We start from the raw sequence: 23,756 nt of genomic DNA on the forward strand, positions 1-23,756 counted from the left end.
ACTATAGGTGTGCACCACCACGCCCAGCTAATTTTTGTATTTTTAGTAGAGACAGGGTTTCACCGTGTTAGACATGATGGTCTCGATCTCTTGACCTCGTGATCCACCAGCCTCAGCCTCCCAAAGTGCTGGGATTACAGGTGTGAGCCACCGTACCCGGCCTCAGATCAGAGAGCTTTTCTTTTCTTTTTTTTTGAGATGGAGTGTCACTCTTGTTGCCCAGGCTGGAAGGCAATGGCACGATCTCGGCTCACCACAACCTCTGCCTCCCAGGTTCAAGCGATTCTCCTGCCTCAGCCTCCTGAGTAGCTGGGATTACAGGCATACACCACCATGCCCAGATAATTTTGTATTTTTAGTAGTGACGGGGTTTCTCCATGTTGGTCAGGCTGGTTTCGAACTCCCGACCTCAGGTGATCTGCCTGCCTCGGCCTCCTAAAGTGCTGGGATTACAGGTATGAGCCACCGCACCTGGCCTCTCAGAGAGCTTTTCTAACTCCATGGTTCCAGAGCCCCCTGCAGTTCACGCGTGTGTGTGTGTGTGTGTGTGTGTGTAAGTGCTAAAAAAAAAAAAAAAGTCCCAACTTTCTTAGCTCTGCGTCCTCTGCTCTCTTCCTCCCTTCCATTTTCAGATAATCCACAAACTCAGAAAGCCAGCGTCATGCACCCTCCACCCAAAATACAGATCTTAGACTTTTATCCTATTTGCCTCTGATTTCTCTTTGTTGTTACAGAAACAAACATTCTCCCTCAAGTCGGAGCTGGCTTTGTTCTCCCTCCCTCCCCAGAGCCCGTCACTGTCAGGAATGCCAGGGGTCACACTTTCATTACATACCTGTGTACCTGTAACCTAACACACACACGTACACACGTGTGTACCTACAACCTAACACACACGTACACACGTGTGTACCTACAACCTAACACACACACGTACACACGTGTGTACCTACAACCTAACACACACGTACACACCTGTGTACCTACAACCTAACACACACGTACACACCTGTGTACCTACAATCTAACACACACATGTACACATGTGTGTACCTACAACCTAGCACACACGTACACACGTGTGTACCTACAGCCTAACACGTACACACGTGTGTACCTACAGCCTAATGTACACACGTGTGTACCTACAGCCTAACACACACGTACACACGTGTGTACCTACAGCCTAACACACACGTACACACGTGTACCTACAGCCTAACACACGTACACGTGTGTACCTACAGCCTAACACGTACACACGTGTGTACCTATAGCCTAACACACACGTACACACCTGTGTACCTACAACCTAACACACGTACACACGTGTGTCCCTATAACCTAACACACACATGTATACACGCTTCTACACTTGCACAGATGTAGGGTGACCACCATGCTGCTGTGCCCAGCACTGAGGGGCTTCTCAGGCCGCAGGACTTTGAGTGCTGAAACTAGGAGAGCCCCACACAGACCGGGACCTCATGTCAGTGGCCTCAGACCCCCGCTGCAGGTCTGGATATTGCTTGTCTCCCCTCAGCCTGGGTGTTTTTGTGACTGGTCCTCATGGGTACCACCAAAGGCTCCACGTTGGACCCATCAGGTTTGAGGCCTGCGGGCTGTCAGAGCAGCACTTCGTGAGAAGCTTCTAGTTCTAAACGCAGATGTTAGAAAAGAGGGTTTGAAAATCAACCATCTAAGCTTCCTTTTCAAGAATTAGGAAAAGAACACAGGAAATTAAACCCAGAGAGTAGAAGAAAAGACATAATGAAGGTAAAAGTGGAAGTCAACGAAATAGAAATGCAATATTCAACAGAGAAGAACAACAAACTAAAAGTCTTTGTTGTACAATTTAATAAAATTCATTACCCCTAGCAAGACCAATCAGGATAAAAAGAGAAAACACAAACCACCAATATCAGGAGTGAAAGGGAACATCACTACAGACCCTAACAAATATCAAAACGATAAGAAGAGAACATGATGAACAGCTTTACACCAGGGAACCTGACAATTTCGTGGAAATGGACAAATTCCTCAAAATACACAACTGACACAAGAGAAATATAGAAATACCTGAATAGTTGGGCCGGGCGCGGTGGCTCACACCTGTAATCCCAGCACTTTGGGAGGCCAAGGTGGGCAGATCACCTGAAGTCAGGAGTTTGAGACCAGCCTGGCTAACATGGTGAAACCCTGTCTCTACTAAAAATGCAAAAATTAGCCAGGTAAGGTGGTGCACATCTGTAATCCCAGCTACTCTCCTGAAGCAGGAGAGTCGCTTGAACCTGGGAGGCAGAGCTTGCAGTGAGCCAAGATTGCACCACTGCACTAAGCCTGGGCGACAGAGCGAGACTCCATCTCAAAAAAAAAAAAAGGTCGGGCACGGTGGCTCCCGCCTGTAATCCCAACACTTTGGGAGGCCGAGGCGGGCGGATCACGAGGTCAGGAGATTGAGACTATCCTGGCTAACACAGTGAAACACCATCGCTACTAAAAATACAAAAAATTAGCCAGGCATGGTGGTGGGTGCCTGTAATCCCAGCTACTTGGGAGGCTGAGGCAGGAGAATCATTGAACCCAGGAGGAGGAGGTTGCAGTGAGCTGAAATCATGCCACTGCCCTCCAGCCTGGGCAACAGAGCAAGATTCTGTCTCAAAAAAAAAAAAAATTGACTACTAATAATAATCAACGATATCTCCACTCAAAAATAATTTTAGTGAGTGCTGGGCGTCACGGCCGTAATCCCAGCACTTTGGGAGGCTGAAACAGGAGGATTGCTTGAGTCTAGGAATTTGAGACGAGACCAGCCTGGGCAACATCCCATCACTACATTTTTCTTTTCTTTTTTTTTTTTTTTTTTTTGAGATGGAGTCTCGCTCTGTCACCCAGGCTGGAGTGCAGTGGCACTATCTCGGCTCACCGCAAGCTCTGCCTCCCAGGTTCATGCCATTCTCCTGCCTCAGCCTCCCGAGTAGCTGGGACTACAGGTGCCTGTCACCACGCCTGGCTAATTTTTTTGTATATTTAATAGAGACGGGGTTTCACCATGTTAGCCAGGATGGTCTCGATCTCCTGACCTCATGATCCGCCCGCCTCAGCCTCCCAAAGTGCTGGGATTACAGGCGTGAGCCACCGTGCCCGGCCTACATTTTTCTGAAATTTTTTAAGTTTTTTTTTTTTTTTTTTTTTGAGATGGGAGTGTCACTCTGTCACCCAGACTGGAGTGCAGTGGGGCGATCTCGGCTCACCGCAACCTCCACCTCCCAGGTTCAAGCAATTCTCCTGCCTCGGCCTCCCGAGTAGCTGGGATTACAGGCACCGGCCACCACGCCCAGCTAATTTTTGCATTTTTTTCAGTAGAGATGGGGTTTCACCATGTTGGCCAGGCTGGTCTTTGAACTCCTGACCACAGGTGATCCACCCACCTCGGCCTCCCAAAGTGCTGGGATTACAAGCGTGAGTCACCGCTCCCAGCCAATTTTTTTAAGATTTTTTTTTTTTTTTTTTTTTGAGACAGAGACAGAGTCTTTGCTCTGTCACCCAAGCTGGAGTGCAGTGGCACAATCTTGGCTCACTGCAAGCTCCGCCTCCTGGGTTCACGCCATTCTCCTGCCTCAGCCTCCAAAGTAGCTGGGACTACAGGCGCCTGCCACCACGCCCGGCTAATTTTTTGTATTTTTTAGTAGAGACAGAGTTTCACCGTATTAGCCAGGATAGTCTCGATCTCCTTACCTCATGATCCGCCCGCCTCGGCCTCCCAAAGTGCTGGGATTACAGGTGCGAGCCACCACGCTGGCCTTTTTTAAGAATTTTTTAAAGCATTTAGAGCCCGTGGTCACAAGACATAAAAATATGCATTTGAATATTACAACATATGAATGAACACTTTCTGTTACCGACAAATGTGATAGTAGCATTGTCTTTTACAGCATAAAATATATACGATTAGGACAAAAATTAATGGGGAAAGTACAGTGGAAATAGGCATTCAAGGAAAATATGAAATGTGAAATTTCCAGGCCAGGCGCGGTGGCTCACGCCTGTAATCCCAGCACTTTGGGAGGCCGAGGCGGGCGGATCACGAGGTCAGGAGATCGAGAACCATCCTAGCTAACATGGTGAAACCCCGTCTCTACTAAAAATACAAAAAATTAGCCGGGCGTGGTGGTGGGCGCCTGTAGTCCCAGCTACTCAGGAGGCTGAGGCAGGAGAATGGCGTGAACCTGGGAGACAGAGCTTGCAGTGAGCCAAGATCGTGCCACTGTACTCCAGCCTGGGCGACAGAGCAAGACTCTATCTCAAAAAAAAAAAAAAAAAAGAAATGTGAAATTTCCAATGGTTAAAATAAGCAGGTCCCAGCCTCTTTTTAATGGATGGTGGTGGGAATCAACTTGCTTATAATAGGCCTTATAGACACCTGGGCTTACATTTAGAGAAAGAGATCCGTTTTTAAAATGTTTTTAAAATGTCAATAAATATTTAACAAAATAAGCTAGACATTTCCTTTGCAACTTCCTTTGCAACTATCTAAACTTGTGATTAAATTTTTAGCTACCCAGGACACAGTGGCACGCATCTGTAGTCCCAGCTATTCGGGAGGCTGAGGCAGGAGGACCCCTTGAACCAGGAGTTCGAGGCTACAGTGAGCTGTCGTGGTGCCACTGCACTCCAGCCTAGGGCAACAGAGCGAGACTCCATCTCTATTTATAAATGAATAAATATGTTTTAAAATATTCAGCTACCCACCTAAAATGTGCACAAGGATACGCTGTATTTTCGAAATTTGTTAACGGCGCAGTGACCCCCTGGACAGCAGGAACATGCATGTCCCCGTGAGCCTCACCCAGGGCTTGTCCTCCACCCAGCGGCCCCCGTGCCTGCCGCAGAGGGACACGGACGCCCTGCACGGCTGAGGGCCTCCCATGCTGCTGCTTGTAGGTGCTTCAAGCTGTCTTGCCGGGCTGTAGGTGTCCACCCACCCCTGGAGCTGTCCCACTACCAGATCAAGTTTGCGGCCACGGCCCTATACGACACCTCCGTGGCCACAGTGTACGTCATCAACTCTCACCTGAGCATGAGCTCGCGGACCCACTCCAAGCCCCGCGTTGGCTCAGAGGACGCCTCTCCCATGGGGCCCACGTCTTTCGAGTTCCTGCTGCCCCCAGACTCGCCTATCACCATCTCGCCCTCGGTGGGGACCGTGTGGCCAGGAAAGGTGGGTGTGGGCCCCACACGCAGGCTGGGAAGCAGGGGCTCCACGCCACCTGCATTTACCCCCGGGGTGTCTGGCTCCGCCCACCCTTAACCACAAGGTTTCAACCCAGAGAACAGGGACAGGAGTGAACCCAACCCTCATCAGACCCGAGCAGGGCCGAGGAAGGCTCCATGGCCAATGTGCATGGGGGCCCAGGGCCACCCCCGTCGGGGGGAGGGGGTCACAGTGCCCTTGGTCCAGCCTGATCCAGAGAGGCAGGAGCTCCCCAGGCTGCTGGCCTGGCCGGAACCCATCCGGGGCTCCCAGGTTGAGACCGGGGAAGGCTGTGTAGTCCCTTGTACCTGCGGACCTCGCAGGCTGACTGTGAGCAGAGGGCGTCGGCCACTCCCACCCAGGCACTCTACCTTTCCTGCAGAGCAGAAAGCTCTGGGCCTCGCAGGGCCTTAGGGTGACCCTGAGGGCTGCCGAAGGCCTAAGTGAGGAAGGGCGTGTGAGAGACAGTTGGCTCACATGGGATTTCAATGAATGCAGTAATTCAAAACGCATTTCATTCAACTTAGCAAAACCCACTCGGTGATGGTTCTCACCCCCACACACATTACTGCAGATGCAGCTCTCCCCTCCCTCCCCTACCCTCTCCCCTCGCTCCCTCCCTCCCCTACCCTCTTCCCTCCCTCCCCCACCCTCTCCCCTCCACTCCCTCCCTCCCCTCTCCCCCTCCCTACCTCCTGTAACATTTCCACTCCTTCCCTCCCCTACCCACTCCCCTAACTGGCCTCTCCCCTCCCTCCCCTCTCCTCTCCCCTCCTCTCCCTCCCTACCCTCTCCCCTCCTCCCCTACCTCCCCTGCCCTCTCCCCTCCCTCCCTACCTCCCATACCATTTCCCCTCCTTCCCTCCCTTACCCGCTCCCCTCCCTCCCCTCTCCCCTCCCTCCTCTCCCTCCCTACCCTCTCCCCCCTCTCCCTCCCTCCCCTCCCCTTTCCCCTTCCTCCCTCCCCTCACCCTCTCCCCTCCCTGCCTCCCTCCCTCCCCTCACCCTCTCCCCTCCCTGCCTCCCTCCCCTATCCTCTCCCCTCCTTCTCTCCCTCCCTACTACCGTACCCTCTCCCCTCCCTCCCCTACCCGCTACCCTCCTCTCCCTCCCTGTCTCCCCTACCCTCTCCCTCCCCTATCCTCTCCCCTCCCTCCCTCTCCTACCCGCTCCCCTCCTCTCCCTTCCTCTCTCCCCTACCCTCTCCCCTCCTCTCCCTCCCCTATCCTCTCCCCTCCATCCCTCCCCTCACCCTCTCCCCTCCTCTCCCTCCCCATCCTCTCCCCTCTCTCCCTCCCCTACCCTCTCCCCCCTCCCTCCCCTACCCTCTCCCCTCCCTCCCTCCCCTACCCTCACCATCTCCCCTGCCTCCCTTACCCTCACCATCTCCCCTCCCTCCCTTTCCCCACCCTCTCCCCTTCCACCATCCCTCCCCTGCTCTCTTCCCTCCCTTCCTCCCTTCCCCCACCCTCTCCCCTCCCTCCCCTCACCCTATCCTCTCCCTCCCTCCCCTACCCTCTTTCCTCCCTCCCCTCACCCTCTCCCCTCCCTCCCTCCCATACCCTCTTCCCTCCATCTCCTACCCTCTCCCCTCCCTCCATCCCTCCCCTTCCCTCTTCCTTCCTTCCCTTCCCCCAGCCTCTCCCCTCCATCCCTCCCCTACCTGCTTTCCTCCCTCCCTCCTCCACCCTCTCCCCTCCCTTCCCTCCCCCTCTCCCCTCCCCCTCTCCCCTCCCCTCCCCTCACCCTCTCCCCTCCCCTCCCCTCACCCTCTCCCCTCCCCTCCCCTCACCCTCTCCCCTCCCTTCATCCCTCCTCTACCCTCTTCCCTCCCTCCCCCACCCTCTCTCCTCCCTCCCTTCCTTCACCTTCTCCCCTCCCTTCATCCCTCCCCTTCCCTCTCTCTTCCCTCCCCCCTCCCTCTCCCCACCCTCCCCCCACCCTCTCCCCCCCTCCTTCCCCTCCCTCCCTCCCCTACCCTCTCCCCTCTCTCCCTCCCCTATCCTCTTCCCTCCCTCCCCTCGCCGTCTCCCCTCCCTCCTTGCCCCCACCCTCTCTCCCCTCCCTCCCTTCCCCCACCCTCTCTCTTCCCTCCCCAGCCCTGTCCCCTCCCCCCCTCCCCCTCCCGCACCATGTCACCCCCAACCCCATACTGCACACTGCCTGTGGGCTCTGTCATGGAGGGACCCTTCTGTGGGAAGCCATTTCCAAAACGGAGGTTCCTTGGAAAGGCTGGTGTGTGCAGGGGACAGGTTAGGGTGTGGGACTCGCCCATAAAACTCAAGGAAAGGGCAGGCTCAGCTGTCACTGCTGCCCCATGGACAGGAGACCCGGTCCCGGCCTGTCCAGGACTCTACTCTCAGCACCTCCAATCACGGGACCCCCACCCTGCATGGCCAGAGGGCTTTGTGCTCACGCCTGCAGCCCGCCCCCACTTCCTGGGGGACAGAGGTCAGGGAGGGCCTTCTTGAAGGGGCACGAAGGCTGAAATCTCAAGGGGGAGGTGACCTTGAGTGGAGTCCATGGGCAGAGGACAGTAGAGTGCCAGCAGGGGCTCCTGGGGGGCGGAGGGAGGTGGCAGCCCCTGTGCCCACGCCGGTCTCTTCTCAGAGGTGCCTGGTCCAGGTGGCCTTCCGGCCCGTGCTGCCCGAGAAGCTCATCCGCCAGGAAGCCCTCCCACTCCTGAACAAAGAAATGGAGACCAAATCTGTGCGTGGGGCCTGGGAAGGAGGGGCGTGGGTCGGGGAGGGGTCTGTTGCAGGAACAAACTCCACCGCCCTCGAGTCCTTGGGGGCCCCGGGCCGGCCGTGTGCCAGGAGCACAGGGTAGACCTTTCCCAAGCAATGCGCATGTCGAGCAGTATCAGAAGTTAAAAAGCTTGTTCACCAAGACCCTCCCTCCTCTCTGGAAGGCACTGCCAGGCGGGAGCAGGGACGGGTGGGCTCTGGAGGTGGGGGCAGTAGGGGCTGTGACCCAGGGGTGCGGCGGATGCAATAAAGGGCCCCTCCAACAACCTGGAGGCCCCAGGAGGCGCACCTGAAACACGGAGTGTCCTGCAGCATCTGCCCCACAAGTGCCGGCCCTGGAGGTGGCCTCGAGGGCTCCTGCCACACTCCAGATGCGCCCTTCCCGGCCTGGGTTCCTCCCAAGCCTTTGCCTTTCCCGGCCTGGGTTCCTCCTGGGCGTGCACATGAGGGGAAGCACTTGCCTTCGGCCTTCTGCGGTGAAGATGGGGGAAGGCACCAGGGTGGGGACCTCGGTTCTGACCACCTCCTCACTCCTTCGTGCCTCGGTTTATCCTCTGGTGAAGCAGACGCTACAGTCTGTGAGCAGCTTTGTGAGGGTCTATGTGCCCCTACGCACTGGCTACTGTCTTCCTCGGGAGCCAGTCGGCTTTTGCGTCCCCATTCAATCCAAACTGGGGCCCCCAAGGTTCCTGCACTGGCCGTAGAGGAGCCACAGGGCGCAGCTGGCTGTCTTCAGGGCCCTGCAGAGCCCCACAGCCAGTCGCTTCCCCCACAGTTCCGAAAGGATATGGCCCCCCAGAGGAAGGACCTGCATAGACTGTCATTCTCCATTCTTCGAGCGCAGAACCGCGACAAGCTGTTCAAAGTCTCTGTCCCCCACGTCCTGGAGATGCGGAAGCGGGAGCTGAAGCCCAGGTGGGTCCAGGAGGGGCTGCCCCACCTGCTTCCCTCCAGGCCCCTCTGGTGGGACCCACTGTGGCCCCTGTGGAGAGTCCTCTCCTACAGACTGCCCGGAATGACCCATGTGGCTGGAAGGACAGATGGCTCCAGACACAGCTGGATCCAGGTGCTGCCTTCGTGGGACCTGCCCACCCCATTCCCCCAGGCCTGACACCCCTGCACATGGCCTCAATCCATGGGTGGGGAGCAAAGCCACCACCCCCCACCCAGCCCCCCTGGGTGCAGAATGAGCCCTGGGAAAGCTCTGATGGGTGCCTGTGGCCCCAGGAAGGAACATGGCTCTCTAGCCAGGGGCCAAAGGCACCTGCCCCAACCCCTAGCCTCCAAACCAGCTGATGAGGACCTGAAGTGAGTGACAAGGCCCCCACAGGAGCCAGAGAAGGGTGGAAAAGCCAGCTTGTCAGACACAGCTGGGACAGCCACAGCCTGGGACCCTGGGACCCTGAGGCAGAGCCCCAGTGTTCCGGCCCGGGCCGATGGTGGGTGGGGGCAAGGCGGGAGTGCACGCCTCTGACTTCCTTCTAGTTCTGACGAGTACCAGGCCGCCCGAGCCACCCTGGTCAGAGCGTTCCAGGCGAAGTTTGACACATTTGTAGTTCCCTGTGTTGTTGCCAGTGGTGACATCAAAGACAGGAAGGGGTCAGAACCCCTGAGCTTCAGGTGCGGGGTGCTCTGGCCAGAATGGGGTGTGGTCAGCTGCAAACGCGCTGTCCTTCTGCTGCTGCCCAACTCTGGGGCCTGGGTGGGCAGGGGGCTGCCCACCCTGTCCTCAGCATGCCCTTCCTATCCCAGCCCCCACAACACCCTGTACCTGGAGCTGTGGTGCCCGACGGTGGCACCATCTGTTGTGGTGACGTCCCATAAAGGCAAGACCATCTTTAACTTCGGCGACGTCGCTGTGGGTGAGACGCTCAGCCCCACACACACCTCCACCCCGGTGCCCAGGCACACCCACGCCTCTCCCAGCCCCACGGCCCACCCCTGGCAGAGGTGCTCCCTGGGGCCTGGGGCTGTGGCCTGACGCTCCCTGCCCCATTTCAGGGCACCGCAGTATCAAGAAGGTCTCCATCCAGAACGTCTCTCCTGAGGATCTGGCCGTGTCCTTGTCCACCCAGCTCAGGCGGCCTGCGGGGTGGGAGTGGGGACTGGGGAGGGCGTGGTAGAGCCTGCAGACACCCGTGTCCCCTCCTTGACGTGGACCCTCAGCTGGACTTCTCCCTGCTGAACCCCAATGGCCCCTTTGTCCTGCTGAACCACTCCAGCCTGCTGCGTGCGGGTGACACCCAGGTCCTGGTGCTGTCCTTCTCTCCCCACGAGAGCATCCTGGTGAGTCCCAGGCCCACCCCGGCCACACTGCGGCCCAAGGCTCCCCACACTGCAGGACAAAGGCGCTAGCCGGGGCGGGCATCCCCTGTGCTCAGGCTCGGAACAGACCAAGCCTGGGTCTGTGAGCAGCCTGGCCCCCAGGCCCTCACACCAGCCACCAAGTGAGCGGAGCTGACGGAGCCCCCCCAGCGCTGTCTCAGCTCCGGCGTTGAGAACCCACTGCCCCCGAGGCAGAGCTCCCCTTGTGGCTCAAGCAGACATCTGTTCCTGGCTGAGGGATGTGGTCTCTTTAGGCTCAAGAAACACTGGACATCATCACCAAAAGAGGCACACTCACCCTCACCCTCGTGGGCACTGGCGTGGCGTCCATGATCACGTGCTCCATTGAAGGCAGCATCCTCAACATGGGCCATGTGATTGCCGGAGAGTCTGTGTCCTCAGGCTTCAAGGTGAAGCACACGTGGGCCCTGGTGCTGGCTCCAGCCTCCCAGGAGGGGTTTCCACCAGGCAGGACTCAGGCCAGCTGTCAAAGTGACCCGTGGGTCGGAGAGCCCGTGGGGACACAGGTGGCCCCCTCTACCCCTCCTCTACACAGCTGCCGCCTCTGCCACCCTCTCCTGCAGGGAACGAGGGGCCTGTTTCTGGGGAGGCTGCAGATGTCCCCTAGTCCTCCTCACCTCCCTGTCCTCCTTGGTGCTCCTTGTCCCTCCTCCTCAGCCCCTGCACAGAGCTCCCCCCACCCACCACCCCCTGCCCTGTTGCTTGAACTCACTCCTTTGGAGTTCAGCCCAGCCACCCAGGGGTAAGGGTTTGCAGCCCTCTGCGGCGAGCCGCACTGCCCTGCATGCCCTCATGCCTTTGCACTGCCCCGTGTGCCCTCATGCCTTCGCACTGCCCTGTGTGCCCTCATGCCTTCGCACCAGCGTGTGCCCTCATGCCTCTGCACTGCCTTGTGTGCCCTCATGCCTTTGCACTGCCCCGTGTGTCCTCATGCCTTCGCACTGCCCCGTCTGCCCTCATGCTTTCACACGAGCATGGGTCCAGGAGGGACACCTGTTTCTCCGCCTGACTCAGGGCGGGTCCTGGAGGCAGAGCCCGAGACGGGCGTTGCATGGAGAAAGGGTGCTCTAAGGAGAGGAGGTAAGGGCAGGGAGGACACAGGCGGGGACATGAGTTCAGGTAAGCTGGGCCTGAGTGAGACTCAGGTGCCCTGGAGGACAGGTGGCACCCCAGAGCTGTCCACGCGCCCTAGGCAGGGAAGCCGAGCCCCAGCCTAGCAAAGGCTGATGAGAGGCTGGAAGAAGGGATGTTGGCACACAGCTCAATAAACCCCCATGTGTGCTGGCGTCGTCAGGCCACCTGGGTCCCCACGTGGGTGTGGCCTCATAGCAGCAGCTAAGTCCTAGGTACTGACAACAGGAAGGGGGCAGCCGGGCAGGGGCTGGCGGGCGGTGACCGCGGCCTGCTCTCTGCAGCTGCAGAACAACTCTCTGCTCCCCATCAAGTTCTCCATGCACCTGGACAGCCTCTCCAGCACCCGGGGCCGGGGCCAGCAGCAGATGCCGCAGTTTCTCAGCTCGCCCTCCCAGAGGACGGAGGTGGTTGGTGAGCGGGGGGTGGGCTGTGAGCTGGGGGGGTGGGCAGTAAGCTGGAGGGGTGGGCAGTGAGATGGGGGGTGGGCAGTGAGCTGGATGGGGGGCAGTTGGTGAGATGGGGTGCTGGGTGGTGAGATGGGGGGCTGGGCGGTGAGCTGGAGGGGGCGGGTGGTGAGCTGGGGGGTGGGCAGTGAGCTGGAGGGGGCAGTGAGCTGGGGGGCGGTTGGTGAGCTGGGGGGATGGGCGATGAGCTGGGGGTTGGGCGCTTGGATCCGTGGGAGGAGTGGGGGACGCAAGGCCATTGGGGGGACCAGGCAGGACATGGGCCTGCGGGGGCGCTGGCAGGGTGCAGAGCTCTATAGAGCAGGGCTTGGAGGGCAGACAGTGATTGCAGGTGGAGAAGGCCAAACTGCACCCCACCCTACCCGCAGGGACACAGAATCTCAACGGTCAGAGCGTGTTCAGTGTGGCCCCTGTCAAGGGCGTCATGGAACCCGGGAAGACGCAGGACTTCACTGTCACCTTCAGCCCCGACCACGAGAGCCTCTACTTCTCCGACCGGCTCCAGGTGGTGCTCTTTGAAAAGGTGCGGCTCTGGCTCTGCAAGCTCAGCCTGGCCCGGCCCCAGCCCCACCCAGGGCCTTGCCTTTCTCTGCGCTGCCCCACTTTGGAGGCCCTGAGGGTACCGTGGCTGGGGGACTCAGCACCACATTGAGAGCCGTCGGTGGAGAGATCAGAGTTCAGGGCTCCACGGAGCCCCCAGGCCATCCCTGCCTCCTTCCCTGAGCCAGCCCAGCTCTCACCAGCAGGGCCCCTGCCGCAGACCTTTGGGAACAAGGCCACTCCACTTCTTGTCCCCAGAAAATCTCCCACCAGATCCTGCTAAAGGGTGCTGCCTGTGAGCACATGATGTTCGTGGAGGGCGGGGACCCCCTGGACGTGCCCGTGGAGTCTTTGACAGCGATCCCTGTATTTGAACCCAGGCACAGAGAGGGTGAGCCCCTCCCCAGGGAGGGAACAGACACGGGGCCTCCCGGTGCCCCTATCCCGTGGATGGGGGCCCCGAGACCCAGCGGAGCAGGGCAGGGATTCCCAGTCTTCTACCCCAGAGCCAGGCAGGACAGCCACTGCTAACCAGAGTTCAGGAGTCCAGCTGCAGCCTCACTCCACGCCTCAGCCTGACCCTGAACAGCTTCCCTGGCCACACCCCTCCAGCCAGCTCCCGGCCAGGCCCTCCCTCTCTAGAAGCTGAGGAGCTGAGGCCCATCCTGGTGACCCTGGACTACATCCAGTTTGACACAGACACGCCAGCCCCACCTGCCACCCGAGAGCTGCAGGTGGGCTGTATCAGGACCACCCAGCCATCTCCAAAGAAGGTGCCCACAGCACTGCCCCTGAGGACACCAGGCGGCCCCCTCGGCCTCCCCTGCCCTGGGCAGCCCTGACCCTCCTGGCCTTGCCCCTCACCGGGCTTGTCCCCACAGCCGGGCTTTTCTCGGACTTCCTGTGGCAGGTGTGGGGGTGGGCAGCCTGCTAGTCAGAGCTGGGAGGGTGAGTGGAGCTGGGCACCCTCACCCCTAGTCCCACTGCTGCTGGGAGCAGCGCCTGGTTGCCAGCCTACAGGAGCCCCATACCCCACAGACCGTTGAGTTCAGCATGGACAGCGTCGCATCCCTGCAGCACAAGGGTTTCTCCATTGAGCCCTCCAGGGGCTCTGTGGAGCGCGGCCAGACGAAGACCATCAGCATCTCCTGGGTGCCGCCTGCGGACTTTGATGTAGGTGCCTTTGGGCTCCAGGCCAGGGAGCCCTGGGAACGCCAAAGGCTGGGTGGGCTGACACCCCTGCCCGGTCCCAGGGGAGGAGGTGGCCGTGGAGGACCCAGGGGAGTCGGGCAGGGCAGCGGGAAGACAGCAGATCTCCTCTGGGTGCCCACTGGCTGAAGGCCTCTTCTCCCCTCCCCTCCTGTTCCAGCCAGACCACCCACTCATGGTGTCGGCCCTGCTGCAGCTAAGGGGGGATGTGAAGGAGACCTACAAGGTCATCTTTGTAGCCCAGGTGGTGACCGGCCCCTAAGCCTCTGCACAGAGCACCCTCAGGCCCTCCTGCCCACCCTCAAAGCCCTCCCCAGGCTGAGGGCCAGGTCATACTACCCTAGAGCCTGGGACCTGGCCATCCTCTGCCAGGCAGATTCCAATAGGCCGCCCTCCACATGGCACCACGGCCACTTCCTGCTGCCCTGGACCCCGCAAGCCCAAGGACATCCAAGAGCACCCCTCCTGAGACCCCAGACTCGGAAGCAGCGAGAAGGCCAGGCCAGCCCACAGCCATCCTAGCCAGAGCCCCTCAGAGCCCCCAGCCCCCAGGAGAGCCCTCCACAGCCTGTCAATAAATTTTCTGTAGCCAACACGTGCAGCCTGCAGTGTTGCACCTGTGTTGCAACACTGCTGTTACATATATATAACAGCAGGTTATTCCCTGGGGTGAGCACAGAACGGGAGGTGGGGACAGAGCCCTGGGGAAGCAGCCCCTCCCCTCACAGCCATGAAACCCGCTTTGCCTGGCCTCCTGGAGCGGGGCCATCCTGCAGGACACCTGTGGGGAGGGCACCCTAACCCAAATTCAAGGAGAGCCCCCAAGCCTGGAGCCCTGAGCAGCAGCAGGCAGCCCAGAGGGCCGGGGTGCAGCCAGAGCTGAGGCTGACCCAGAACCAAGGGGCCCTGAGTGGTGGGGAGGGCAGGGCTCCAAAGCCCAGGGCAGGCCCCGGGAACCTGCAGACTTTTCCCAAGTTCCAAGACCCTGGATGACCCCAAGCAAAGATGAGCAGACAGCAGGGACCCAGCCTACTCATGCCCTCCCCTCTGCCCAGCAGGGGCCAGGTGAGGCCCAGCTCCTGCACTTAAGTCTCTACTTGTCTGAGATAAGTCTGGGCTCGGCTTTCTGGGCTCTGACCCACCCTTCAACAGAGAAGACCTCTCACAGCCCATGAGATGCTCCTGGAGCTCAGAGCGGTGCCTGCACCCCAACCCTGCCCTCTGGAGTCTGGCTTGTTGGACACTGTCCCTACAGAGCCCACCCAGCCTGGCCCTCCTGTCACAGTACAGCACACCCACTGTGCCACCCCAACCAGCAGCCACTGGGAGAACATACGCAGCCTTCCCTGGCTGGGTCAGGGGAGCAGATGGTGCTTCTGGGAGCTTTCTTGGGCACAGGCCTCAGGGACGCCGGTCTTGAGCTGCCTGCCCTCACCCCCAGCCCCCCAGGGCCCATGGTGCCTAGGAACTTGCCATTGCCCCAAACTTCAAGCCAGTGACATTGACCCTGCAGTGGCATTTTGCAGCATTTCTGTCCAATGGATCCCTTGCTGCCTTTCCTGGAGCTGACCCGCCATGGCTCAAGCTTGCGCCACACCAGATGGGAGGGGAAGGCAGCTTCCGCCAGGTCCAGGCCAGGCCCCGGCCACAGGAGGAGGTGCTATTGGATGGCACTGTTTCCTGAATAAATCCCTCTCTTCTAAACCCTGACCCGCCTCTCCTGCTGGCAGGCCTCTGGTACTGAGTGGAGAGGCCCGCCCACGTCCTGCGTGGGGGCTGCGCCCTCACCTTCCGGAACTCGGGGCTGTGGCCTCAGGCTGTGCTGTGAACATGCACTCCCATTCCCACTCCCGTGCTGGGCCTCCACGACCAGTGCAGTCAACATGGCAGGAAGAAGGGCCAGGGGCTGGGGGAGCTGGGCAGTCAGGAAGGGCCCTTGAGGACTGTGGCACAGGCCCTGGGAGGTGAAAGGCAACTTCAAGCAGAGCACAGTAGCGGAAGGAGTGATGCAGTGAAGGGGCAGGTATGGGCAGAAGAGCCACGCAGAGGAGGCCCTGCCCTCCAAGATCACTGCCCTTGTAGGGGCGGGGGACACTGAGCAGTGCCCACATGTACAACAGTTCTGAGCAAGGGGTGTGTGCTCCTCCTGCAGTAAGACGGACCCTGCCCTTGCTGTGCTGACCACCTCCCTTAGCCTGACCACCAGACGGACGGTGTGCTGCTGGTCCCACGGGGAGCAGAGGGCAGCAAGAGCCTAACAGGGCCCCTGGCCTGGTGGCAGAGAGATAAGGGTCAGGGGTCCCCCTGGAAGAAATGGCCCCCGGCCTGCCCCTGCACAGGGAGCAGCAGACATTGCAGGCTGAGGGAAGGGCGCTGGGCTCCCTGTGGCCCTTGGGAATGGAGGCCACATTCCCCAGGTGGAGCATGGCCCCCAAAGCCAAGTGCTTTGGGAAAGTGGTCTGCACCCAGCGCCTCAACGGCCCAGAGCCAGGGCCAGGCTCCAGCCCCCTGGGCCAGCCCAAAGGCAGCGCCTGCAGCCCAGGTCCACAATCAAGTGTCCAAACACCAAGTTCGGGATGCCCAGCATCTTGGTGGCGTTACCCTACAGTTCACCTGGAGCCCGCCTGCAAGACGGCCCGAGGGACCACACCCAAGGCAGCCACGACTTTCCAGGCCAGCTCCCGAGGGTCCCCGGGCCACGCCCAGACCAGCGGCAGAGCAGGCCACGCTCGGCCGAGGTGAAGGCGCCGTACCCAGGCTGAGAGCGAGATCCACCGTCGCCTCACGAGTCTGGGCCAGGTGGAGCTGCGGAGCAGGGCTTGCGACGGACAAGCCCCCTGAACACGTTGGGCGTGGCCCAGTGGGAGGGGATTGCGTTGAGCAGGGTATGGTGGGCGAGGCTTACGTTGGGCATGGGGCCAGTGGGCGGGGTTTGTATTGAGTGGAGGCCCAGCGAATGGGGGCGTCTCGTGGGCGAGGCCTCCTGTGGGCGGGGCTTGCGGCGAACCAGGCTTGCACTGGGCGGAGCCCAGTGGGCGGGGTTTACGCTGCGTGAGGCGTCCTGTGAGCCTGTGCTCCTGTGGGCGAGGCCTGCGACGAACGGGGCTTGCTCTGGGCGGTGCCCGGAGGGCGGGGTTTACCCTGCGTGGGGCGTCCAGTAGGCGTGTGCTCCTGTGGACGGGGCCTGCGGCCAGTGGGGTCCGGTGGGCGGGGTTTACTCTGAGCAGTCCTTGTGTGGGCGTGTCATGTGGTGGGTGTGTCCTGTGGTGGGCGGGGCCCCATAAAGCCGCGCCGCCGGGCTTTGCTCCAACCTCCGCAGAGCATGGCCCGGGGGTTGCTGGCCGCCCGCGGACTCCGGCTGCTGCTGCCGCTCCTGCCGCTGCCGCAGGTGGGTCGGGCCGCGTTCTCTCTCGGTTCGGCCACCGCAGGGCGGGTCTGTGTTCGGACCACGCCCCTCCCGAGCTCACCCTTATCCCCACAGGTGGCGCTGGGCTTCGCGGACGACAGCTGCGACCCCTCGGACCAGTAAGTCGGGGGGGAGGGAGCCGGGGCCTGGCCCCGCCCTGTAGGGAGGCGAGGTCGGCCGTCGCATGCCCCGCCTGCTCCAGGTGCCGCCGTCCCCACAGGTGCCCGCCCCAGGCCCGCTGGAGCAGCCTGTGGCACGTGGGGTAAGTGGAGGCCGCGGCGGAGCCGTGCGTCCGACGGTTCTGGGGCGGGGGTCACCGGGGCCAGGCCCGCCAGGCCCTTACCTCACCAGGCCGCCTCCGCTGTCGCCCAGTCCCGGCCGCTGGCGGGAACTGACCTCGAGCAAGCAGGACCTTCCCTCCCACCCCTCCCGCCTTGCCTCCGCTGGAAGCCCCTATGATCCCGCTCAGCAGTGGGGCAGTCACTGAGGACAGCGAGTCCTGGGAGTGAGCCCAAGGCCACCCCTGGCCAGCCCGGGAGAGATAGCCAGGGCAGGCCCAGCAGCCCAAGGCCAGGCTCTGGCCACGGCGGTCTCCGACGTGGAGAGACATTATCTGCTTTTTATCCTGTTAACCTGTCTTCGGTGGTTGTGCCACGACATTCCCCAGGGTGCAGGTGCCCGGTGGCCGAGGGTCAGTCCAGTGGTAGAGCCTTGCTCTCCTAGGCTCATCCTGCTGGCGGTCCTCCTGCTTCTGCTGTGCGGGGTCACAGCCGGCTGTGTCCGGTTCTGCTGCCTCCGGAAGCAGGCACAGGCCCAGCCACATCTGCCACCAGCACGGCAGCCCTGCGACCTGGCGGTCATCCCTGTGGACAGCGACAGCCCTGTACACAGCACTGTGACCTGTGAGTGCCTAGGGGCCTGCCAGTTGGGGGTGGAGATGACGGGGGTAAATGCCAAGCCCGCCTCCACGAACCCACTCTGGTTCCCTGCAGCCTACAGCTCCGTGCAGTACCCACTGGGCATGCGGTTGCCCCTGCCCTTTGGGGAACTGGACCCGGACTCCATGGCTCCTCCTGCCTACAGCCTGTACGCCCCGGAGCCTCCACCCTCCTACGATGAAGCTGTCAAGATGGCCAAGCCAAGAGAGGAAGGGCCATCACTCTCCCAGAAACCCAGTCCTCTCCTTGGGGCCTCAGGCCTAGAGACCACTCCAGTGCCCCAGGAGTCGGGCCCCAATACTCAACTACCACCTTGTAGCCCTGGTGCCCCTTGAAGGAGGTAGGAGAACAGACCAGAGCTTGGAGAACTAGCGCCTGGAGCCAAGGGCCCCCAGCCCACCCCACCATCCCACACATTGCTGTGGCCCCAGCCTGGGTGCCATGTTACACCGGCCCCATGGCGTCACCCCCAGGCAGGCTGCTGCTGTCAGCCTCAGCCCCTGGCCCAGCCCCAGCAGGCCCTCGGCCTGGAAGAGGCCCCCTGGGCCTGAGCCTGGGGTGGGAGCTCAGGGCCAGTTGTGACGTCTGCATCTTCTTGGAGAAAGAATAAAGTTTGTATTTAAGTGGTCTCTGCCTATGTGGGAAGGACTCTGGGACTCCAGGGCTCTGGGAGAAACCCTTGGGCAGCCAACCCCCAGTGCAAGCAGGCAAGGCGAGCGTGTGGTCCCCAGCCTGTACCCTGTCCAGGTTTCAAGCTGGCATTCCTAGCCCTGAGCTGGGCAATGGGTGGTGTCAGGTGTCGTGGCAGAAATGACTGGGGCTGTGTTTCTGTGGCTGGGCCAGGAAAACTCTTCCTTCTCCAGCCCCATGCCTTTGCCTGTTGCCCCCCAACCCAGGCTGGGACAATGAGGCACACACAGGTTAGGCTGGAACATTTATTTTACACAGAGCCGGGGGAGTGGGGGGCCAGGGGCAGGGGCAGCGGCCTTCCCAGGCAGGCCTCCCCCGGCTGCGGCAGCTGCACCTACTGGATCAGCTTGAAGGACTCCCCGGTCATCATGGCCACAAACTCTGGGAACAGAGGGGCAGGTCAGCAGCTTGCCCTGGCCCAGCCAACGGCTCCCTGGGCTCCAGGCCACTCACCCTCATAGTCGATGGTCCCGTCCCCGTCCTTGTCGGCCTCCTTCATCATCTGCTCTGCCTCCACCTCGTTGAGGGGCTCCCCTGCGTTCATGAGCACGTACCTGTGGGGCCTGGCGCTGAGCCACTCCATCGGCCCTGCCCGTGCCCGCCCACCACCCGCCCCCCACCCGGGCCCTACTTGAGTGTGTTCCAGTCAATGTAGCCCTTGCCCTCTTTGTCGAAGACGCGGAATGCCGCCCTCAGCTCGCTCTCCTGGTTCTGGGCCTTCTCATGGTAAACTCCCATTAGTGCCAGGAAACCATCGCAGTTGAAGAACCCTTTGTCTGCAAGGGGCACAGCTGGGGCTCAAGGGACGGAGCACAGCACTCCCTACGGGCTTTGCCTCTTACCCCCATAGGCACTGAGACCTGACCCAGGGCCCTCCCCGAGGCTGCCCACCCTGCTCCAGCCATGAGCTCACTATCTCTGTCCACGTCCTTGGCCATCGAGGCCAGCTCACTCTTGGTGGGATTGATGCCCAGCAGGCTCATGAGCCGCTCCAGTTCCCCCGTCTTCACCTCCCCGTTGCCCTCTTCGTCGAACATCTCAAAGACTCCCTTGTACTCCTTGATCTGTTCGGCCGACAGGCGCTCTGTCTGCAGGGGACATCCGCACCAGCCTGACCAGGAGCCCCTTCTGGCCCTGTGTCCAGGGAGGGGTCAGAGGTACCCCCTGCACCCATTCCTCCACTGGCAGCCTTTCTTTTTTTTTTTTTTTTTTTTTGAGGCGGAGTCTCGCTCTGCCGCCCAGGCTGGAGTGCAGTGGTGCAATCTCGGCTCACTGCAAGCTCCGCCTCCCGGGTTCACGCCATTCTCCTGCCTCAGCCTCTCCGAGTAGCTGGGACTACAGGCGCCCGCCACCACGCCCGGCTGATTTTTTTTTTATATTTTTAGTAGAGACAGGGTTTCACCGTGGTCTCGATCTCCTGACCTCGTGATCCGCCCGCCTCGGCCTCCCAAAGTGCTGGGATTACAAGCGTGAGCCACCGCGCCCAGCCATCCTTTCAAGGTGAGTGGTAAGAGAGGAGGCCCCCAGCGGAGAGCAGGCTTCCCGGACAAGGGGTCACACGCCAGGGGTTTGCAGGGCCAGCAGGGCTCTGCCAGGCAGCTAACAGGGGCAAGGGCCAGACAGGCAGGGGCCAGCATGCGAGGGAACAGCGGGAGCTGCAGGGCCAGGCAGGCCAGACCGCGGCCCTGGAGCCTGGCAATGGACACCAGGTGAGACAGGTGAAGGAAGCCGAGAGCAGGGTGGGGAGGAGCCCAGCCCTGGCCCAGGAAAGGCTTCCAGCCCAGGACTGGGATACAGCCCAGGAAGCAGAACCCTGGGCTCCAGCCTGTGTGGCATTCCGGAGGGAGAGTCCAGCACCGGGCCACACCTGCCTGCCACCACTGCTGCTGCCCATCTGGGAGCCAGCTTCCAGAAAGGGCTGCTCCACCCTGGCCCCGGAACAAGGACCGTGTTGGTGGCAGCAGGGCTTGGCCCCCTCTTCCACCTCAGCCTCTTCCTGCCCAGGCTCCCTGGCAGGTCCTCGCACCTCCAGGTTCCAGCTCAACCTACCCAGCCAGCCCACCAGAGACTCCATCGGGCACAGAGAACAGCCTTACCATGTCGGTGGTTGTCGGACAGGATTCTGCAGGGTGGTGGCACCAGGGCTGCTGTGGGCAGAGTGCCGGGGCAGTGGTGGCAGCTGAGTTTTAGCTGGGCCTGGCTGCCTGGGGTCCCCGGGGTCCAGATTCCAAGAGCCTTTTATGGGTGGGAAATCGTGCTGGCCCTATTTTGGGACAGGCTCTTGGCCTTATCCACAGGGCCCCTTCCCAGCCCGCTTTGGCCTGGGCTTCCCCCGACCCTGAAGATGGGCACCGAAGGCTAAGCACAGGGGCCAGGAAAGGGCTGAGACATGGTGGGACCCTCACACATGCTGTTCCCCTTGCTGTTCCCTCTTCACCGGACCAAGCTCTGAGTCTACCTTCCCAGAGGTGCGGCCCTCCAGCAGGTCTTCATGGGACCCTGGTCCCATGCTGTCATCACTCACCAGTGAGATTTCTTGTTGAAGACCCATCCTGGCCAGCTGGTGCCCAGTGGCTCAGAGTCTGGCCACCCTCCCATTCTGGTGGACTCAACATTGGCCCCGTGCCAGCATGTCACAAACTCTCAGGACAGGTCGAATGAACAAATGCATGAGGCACCCCTTGACCACCTTGTACAGGAGGGGCTGAGGGTCCACCATTCAGGGAGGAGACAGCAGGACAAGGGCTGGGGGTGAAGGGGGAAAGGGAGCAAGACAGGGCCTGGGGGCTGGGCTGCCCGCTGGAAGCCAGGCACAGTTGGGGGCTATTTTGAGGTTTCTCAGGGAAACCTGACCTCCCTTCCACTCAGAACAGCAAAGCTGGCTCCCGAGGGGGCCTGGTGCCCAGGCTGGTCAGTATCAACATGCCACAGTGGCGCACACGCCTGCACACATGTGTTCCCTCCTCAGACCCACACTGAGCCCTCCCTGTCTGGGTCTAATTACCCACCAGACTCCCAAAGCCGGGGTCCAGCTCCTCCCTGCCCCACCCAGGCAGGAGTGTGAGGTTTGCAGTGGCAGGTCAGGGCCCTCAGGGTCACACTCACACTTGCCCCCTGACTGGCCCCTTGATGGCATGAAGAGTCTGCGCGGGTGTGGCACTCAGTGTTCCCCGCCAGCCCAACCCTCTGCCTTGCCAGAAAACCTGAAGCTACGGGATGCCTCCCGCTGAGACCCAGGCCAGCTGCTGAGACTGCAAGATTGATGCTGACGAGGGCAGGCCAACAGCCCGGGGCACCTCCAGCCAAACAGGAGCCAGGGCTGGAGGGAAGCGGCCCTGGGTCTGGTGGGGCCAAGAGATCTGATGGGGCCAAGGGAGGCCCTGACCTTCATCCTGGCTGCTTCCTGGCCTCAGCTTTCCCCTGGGCTGAGGCAGGGAACAATTCACACACTGAACACCTTCCCCCAGGGGCATAGAATGGAGGGAGCCACAGCACCCAGGCCAGGGCCCATCCTGGGTTCTGGCTTGGGGTCCCCAGGTACAGGCCAGCTGGGTACAGAGACACAGAGAACTGCACTGGCCTCATGGCCCTGGCAAGTCTCCACCCCGACAACTCTCACAGCCGGTGGACAGCAGGCTCTGCCTCCTCCGTTCCCAGGCCTCTAGTGTCTGACATTCCTGGGCCGCAGCCCTGAAGGTTCCAGACATCCTGATGGGCTTACGAGTGAAACTCAAAGCTGTGACCCCTGGAGCCCAACTTAAAGCAGAGGGCACACCCCCTGCCCCACCCTGGCCCTAACAAAGGTAGGGAGGGGCAACATGGCCACAACCACCATCAACCCCTCTCCTCTCCATCTAGGCTTCTACCCATACCCAGGACCCAGTACAAGCAGCAGAACAGGTCCTCGCCCTCTATCACTCTCTCCTCGTGCTGACCGGCCTCTATGTGGCCTTTGGACATACCCGGTATCCCTGGGACCTGAGAGTCATCCAATCTTTATTTTCCTTCTTGTGTCTCTTCTGATCACTGAAGGGCTATTCTCCATAAGAAAACGGAAAAAGAGGCTGGGCACGGTGGTTCACGCCTGTAATCCCAGCTCTTTGGGAGGCTGAGGCGGGCAGATCACAAGGTCAGGAGATCGAGACCATCCTGGCTAACATGGTGAAACCCCGACTGTACTAAAAAAAAATACAAAAAAATTAGCCGAGCGTGGTGGCGGGCGCCTGTAGTCCCAGCTTCTCGGGAGGCTGAGGCAGGAGAATGGCGTGAACCCAGGAGACAGAGCTTGCAGTGAGCCAATATTGCGCCACTGCACTCCAGCCTGGGCAACAGAGCGAGACTCCGTCTCAAAAAAAAAAAAAAAAGAAAAAAGAAAAGAAAACAGAAAAAGAGAAAAACCCTGTAACAATTAGAATGCTGCCTCAGCCACGTTCAGGTGCAAGTGCAGTTGTGTTAATGGCCGTACCCAGTTATGCAGCAGATCTCTAGAACCTTTCACCTTGCAAAACGGACCCCCGCACCCATTAAACAGCATCTACCTTCTTCCACCCCCTCCAGCCTATGACAATCGCTATTCTACTTTCTGTTTTTAAGAATTCGACTCCGGGCCGGGCACGGTGGCTCATACCTGTAATCCCAGCACTTTGGGAGGCCGAGGTGGGTGGATCACGAGGCCACGAGATCGAGACCAGCCTGACCAACATGGTGAAACCCCGTCTCTACTAAAAATTAGCTGGGCGTGGTGGCACACACCTGTAATCCCAGCTACTCGGGAGGCTGAGGCAGGAGAATTGCTTGAACCTGGGAAGTGGAGGTTGCAGTGAGCCAAGATCACGCCACTGCACTCCAGCCTGGTGATGGAGCAAGACTCTGTCTCAAAAAAAATAAAAGAATTCGACTCCGGGGGCCGGGCGTGATGGCTCACGCCTGTAATCCCAGCACTTTGGGAGGCCGAGGTGGGTGGATCACGAGGTCAGGAGTTCAAGACCAGCCTGGCCAAGATGGTTAAACTCTGTCTCTACTAAAAAA

General features: G+C 60.4%; 3 protein-coding genes across 15 annotated transcripts in view; 2 read left to right on the forward strand and 1 right to left on the reverse strand.

Annotated features, from left to right (window-relative positions):
* CFAP74 (cilia and flagella associated protein 74) overlaps positions 1-15,964 on the forward strand; it is an 80,932-nt gene extending 64,968 nt beyond the window's left edge. The window contains exons 26-39 of one of the 9 annotated variants that reach the window (XM_055261678.2): positions 4,945-5,221; positions 7,865-7,963; positions 8,777-8,916; positions 9,487-9,621; positions 9,754-9,863; positions 10,003-10,058; positions 10,168-10,287; positions 10,581-10,736; positions 11,763-11,892; positions 12,314-12,468; positions 12,744-12,876; positions 13,098-13,258; positions 13,524-13,658; positions 13,855-15,964. In XM_055261678.2, the coding sequence (XP_055117653.1) occupies positions 4,945-5,221; positions 7,865-7,963; positions 8,777-8,916; positions 9,487-9,621; positions 9,754-9,863; positions 10,003-10,058; positions 10,168-10,287; positions 10,581-10,736; positions 11,763-11,892; positions 12,314-12,468; positions 12,744-12,876; positions 13,098-13,258; positions 13,524-13,658; positions 13,855-13,956 (1,909 nt within the window). In that variant the 3' untranslated portion in view covers positions 13,957-15,964. Of the gene's footprint in view, positions 1-4,944; positions 5,222-7,864; positions 7,964-8,776; positions 8,917-9,486; positions 9,864-10,002; positions 10,059-10,167; positions 10,288-10,580; positions 10,737-11,762; positions 11,893-12,313; positions 12,877-12,991; positions 13,259-13,523; positions 13,659-13,854 lie in introns of those variants that run through there. The other 8 variants (XM_055261677.2, XM_063632041.1, XR_008653858.2 and 5 more) reach the window with 8 other exon arrangements.
* A 563-nt stretch (positions 15,965-16,527) lies between these two features.
* Positions 16,528-18,665, forward strand: TMEM52 (transmembrane protein 52). 4 transcript variants are annotated; one of them, XM_055261683.2, is made up of 6 exons: positions 16,528-16,579; positions 17,014-17,082; positions 17,176-17,219; positions 17,321-17,362; positions 17,824-18,002; positions 18,093-18,665. In XM_055261683.2, the coding sequence occupies exons 2-6, from the start codon at positions 17,017-17,019 to the stop codon at positions 18,371-18,373; spliced, it is 612 nt and encodes a 203-aa protein (XP_055117658.1). In that variant the 5' UTR covers positions 16,528-16,579; positions 17,014-17,016; the 3' UTR covers positions 18,374-18,665. The 4 variants fall into 4 exon arrangements, with proteins under 4 accessions (XP_055117658.1, XP_055117657.1, XP_055117659.1 ...); XM_055261682.1 differs by lacking the exon at positions 16,528-16,579 and having other exon boundaries at positions 16,962-17,082; XM_055261684.2 differs by lacking the exon at positions 16,528-16,579 and having other exon boundaries at positions 16,965-17,075; positions 17,157-17,219.
* Positions 18,666-18,959: 294 nt separating this feature from the next.
* CALML6 (calmodulin like 6) lies at positions 18,960-22,345 on the reverse strand. 2 transcript variants are annotated; one of them, XM_055261746.2, is made up of 6 exons: positions 21,253-22,345; positions 20,825-20,875; positions 19,642-19,816; positions 19,360-19,504; positions 19,182-19,282; positions 18,960-19,109 (listed from the first exon to the last, which is right to left on the reverse strand). In XM_055261746.2, exons 1-6 carry the CDS (start codon positions 21,277-21,279, stop codon positions 19,063-19,065), a joined length of 546 nt encoding a protein of 181 aa, XP_055117721.1. In that variant the 5' UTR covers positions 21,280-22,345; the 3' UTR covers positions 18,960-19,062. The 2 variants fall into 2 exon arrangements, with proteins under 2 accessions (XP_055117721.1, XP_055117722.1); XM_055261747.2 differs by lacking the exon at positions 20,825-20,875 and having other exon boundaries at positions 18,978-19,109.
* Positions 22,346-23,756: the final 1,411 nt, after the last annotated feature.

The sequence above is a fragment of the Symphalangus syndactylus genome, chromosome 22 (genome assembly GCF_028878055.3).
Source record: "Symphalangus syndactylus isolate Jambi chromosome 22, NHGRI_mSymSyn1-v2.1_pri, whole genome shotgun sequence".
Taxonomy (NCBI): Eukaryota; Metazoa; Chordata; class Mammalia; order Primates; family Hylobatidae; genus Symphalangus; species Symphalangus syndactylus.